Below are 3543 nucleotides of genomic sequence, written 5' to 3'. Positions count from 1 at the left end.
TTACACCGGTACAGAGGCAAGAAAAGTTTACGTATGATTCAAATTCTACTACGTATTGAGGGGATGACCCCCTAGCTCTATTCTTACAAATATAGTGAACAGTATAACTATTGTTTGGATTGATGAAGTGCCCCGAGTGGCTTTCGCTAACAAAAATATAGATTGAAATATAACATTAGCACAATACTTTCGGCCGGATTTTATCCATGCATACTCCCTCCGTGACCTTTTAGAGATTTCACTATAGACTATATACGAAGCAAAATGAGTGAATCTACACTCTAAAGTATCTCTATATACATCCGTATATAGTTCATAGTGGAATCTCTAAAAGGTCTTATATTTAGAAACGGATGGAGTATAAAGTTTAGATTATAATGGGTAACTGCATTTCTAACTAATAATAGGTACTACATTTGTAAATAACTGCATTTGTAACTAATAATGCATAAATAAGCACCGACAGTGCTTGCCTAATACTCCCTCCGTCCCAAAATTCTTGCCTTAGATTTGTCTAAATACGGATTTACACATGATAGTAAAAGAATGCGGGTCTACACAGTAAATATTGTGGACAAAATAACGGATATAACATTTCAAAACTTCAGCTTATGTATCATCCATTTACCAAGGAAGAACAACTGGAAGCCCTAGAGTCGGAAAAAGAAGCAATAGAGCAGAGGAAGCAGCTGGAGGACAACGGACGCATTACTCGGTTCAGTTAGACCAGCCCCATAACCCACAGCCACAACGGTGGTCTTGTGTCCAAAGGTTCCTTATCCTTCCCGACAGGCATCACCTCCTCTTCTTCACAAGGTCCCTCGTCTCTTCCTACCACCAAATCAACCCCAGCAACTGACCAATGCACTTGGGATCGGGCCACCCGCCATGCCAATCCTCAGCCTCTCTGCTAAGCCGCTGTCTCGCCTCCCTGCAAAACGAGGTAATTAATCTAGTCAACACTTTGTACGCAGCAATTACTTGGTTTCTAAACAGTATCTAGGGAAAAACTTGATTCAATGTACGTTTTTCCTGCCAATGTCGAGGTTAGGCAGCGTGCGGAACCTTGCGTCTACGTCGAGGATAAGGATCACTATGCTCAAGCAACAAGATCATCCAGGGAATGAAACCGGCAGCAGGCCTCTGTACCTCGGGATAGACTTCGGAACTTCAGGCGCCAGATACGCTCTTATTGACAAGCAAGGGGCCATCCACGCCCAAGGCAAAAGAACTTACCCAGCTGCTGTAAGGGACTGGTCACTTCTCTACCCATTTTTATTTAGATTTTTTCCACTCCTTATGAGCTTGTTCGTACATCATTTTGGTTGGAGACTTGCTAGGCAGGTTGGACAAACGACCAACTGGGGAAGCTCCTGGAGAGAAGCACTCTTCCAGCTTCTCGGCGACATCCCGTCTGTTCACCGGCCATCAATCTCATCCATCTCCATTGATGGAACTTCATCAACCACTCTCATCATTGATAGGTTTGCAGACTTTCCCCGAATCAGGAATACAGGAGCTAGTTACGATAACTCTTTTAGATGATGAAGCCGATCAAATGACCAATGCAATGTAGTCCCACTTTGTGCAAGCTGCAGAAACAATGGAGAGCTTCTTGCCGGCCCTTTCCTCTACAACGAGAGCTTCCCGGACGCGCTGCCGATGGTCAGCTCGATCGCTCCTGCGAATCACACGGTGTGCTCCGGTTCGTCCACCCTCTGCAAGCTCGTCTCATGGTGGAACAAGCATTGTTCGAATGGCGGTGATGATTCGGCGATACTGATGCACCAATCAGACTGGCTGCTGTGGCTTTTGCATGGAGAATACGGAGTCTGTGATTACAACAATACTCTCAAGGTAGCCGGAGTACATTGTTGCAAATAGTTCACACAGGTTCTATGTACGGAAGGCAATGGGTTTATAAATTTTCCTGCAATGGATCCTACCGCAGGTAGGGTATGATCCAGAGATTGGGTCATACCCAAGCTGGCTCATGTCACAGCCATACTCACACATGTTGCCTTCTTCTGTAAGAGCACCCGGAGTTCCCATTGGCCCAATCAGAGAAGAGGTGCGCTCACAATACGGTAAGGAACATATTTTTGTTTCACTACTACGGTATGCAGTTGAATAATCTAATATCATTACTATTCCATCTTAGACGACTAAACATGCATTATCAGGCTTTTCGAATGACTGTGTGGTCTGCACTGGGACAACCGACAGCATCGCTGCCTTTCTTGCAGCAGGAACCACCGATCCAGGAAAAGCAGTGAGTTCCAGTTTGGCCGTACAAATCTAATAAGCACAGCAACTTCTTTAAAGAAATCAATGGTTGTATGAAAATTGTAGTACTAATTGAACCATCTAATTGATCGATCAGGTGACCTCGCTGGGTTCAACGCTCGCGATCAAGCTCGTTAGCAGAGTCCGTGTGGAAGATGCAAGGTTCGGCGTCTACAGCCACCGCCTGGATGACCAGTGGCTCGTCGGCGGGGCGTCCAACACCAGGGGTGTGGTGCTCCGGCAACTCTTCAGCGACGACCAGCTTGTGGCGCTGAGCAGGGACATCGACCCATCGTCTCCTTCCCCTCTTGACTACTACCCTCTGCCCAAGAAGGGTGAGAGATTCCCTGTCTCTGACCCCGACATGGAGCCGAGGCTGGAGCCTCGGCCCGACAGCGACGCGGATTACTTGCATGGCATATTGGAGTCTATGGCGCGGATCGAGGTGATTAACTAACTCATGCGCGCTAGATAATCAGTAGTAGCTATTGTTCGAGAAAGATAATCAGGAGTAGCATGTACGAACTTAGCTGGGCACTGAAATGTTGCTGAATATCTATATGGGTGCAGGCCAGTGGGTACAAACTGCTGAAGGAGCTCGGCGCGACGCCGGTGGAGGAGGTCTTTACGGCAGGGGGAGGCGCGCAGAATGAGAAGTGGACGGCGATCCGGGAGAGAGTGCTTGGGGTGCCTGTTCGGAAAGCAGAGCAGACAGAGGCGGCGTACGGAGCTGCATTGCTAGCACTCAGGGGTGCTACCACGGGCTCATGAAAACACACTCAGGGGTGCCATTTTCTTTTGAATCCCAGAAGAATCATTCAATAGTCCCCCTTTTAAAATGAGAAGGAAAAATCCACAGGCATGGCTCGACCGGTAATTGCAATCCTTGTAAATTTAAAGTGCAATAAATAGGATGTTCTTTTTTTTTAGAGAAAAGGCGAGAGCCCGACTTTATAGATAAAGCCACCAGGCAGAGTATATGACCAACAACAGCACCCAACAAAGTATCACGCGCAGAAGATAAAGTATCATTACAAGGCCAGCGGCCTTACATGGCACGCAAGCCAGCCTAAACCAAAGACCAAAAGAGCATTCAGGAAGCCGTCCTCAAAGAAAGCCGAAGAAGCCAAGACGTCGTAGATTTCATCTTGGATAGCATGGCGTCGAAGGCCTGGAGGTCCCCTTCTTTAGTCAATAATCCCCACTGCTGCAAGAAACCATTGGCTTTAAATAAGCAATTGACAGGATTAGCCGGAA

At 47.0% G+C, this 3543-nt stretch overlaps 1 protein-coding gene across 1 annotated transcript; it reads left to right on the top strand.

Moving 5' to 3' along the window:
- Positions 1-706: 706 nt before the first annotated feature.
- Positions 707-3242, top strand: LOC123107460 (D-ribulose kinase). Its single transcript, XM_044529447.1, has 8 exons — positions 707-943; positions 1052-1245; positions 1345-1484; positions 1599-1857; positions 1952-2087; positions 2184-2272; positions 2384-2731; positions 2857-3242. Exons 1-8 carry the CDS (start codon positions 889-891, stop codon positions 3055-3057), a joined length of 1422 nt encoding a protein of 473 aa, XP_044385382.1. The 5' UTR covers positions 707-888; the 3' UTR covers positions 3058-3242.
- Positions 3243-3543: the final 301 nt, after the last annotated feature.

This window comes from Triticum aestivum, chromosome 1B (assembly GCF_018294505.1).
Source record: "Triticum aestivum cultivar Chinese Spring chromosome 1B, IWGSC CS RefSeq v2.1, whole genome shotgun sequence".
Taxonomy (NCBI): Eukaryota; Viridiplantae; Streptophyta; class Magnoliopsida; order Poales; family Poaceae; genus Triticum; species Triticum aestivum.
Note: the sequence above shows the minus strand (reverse complement) of the source record. Positions and strands in the feature narration are given on the sequence as shown.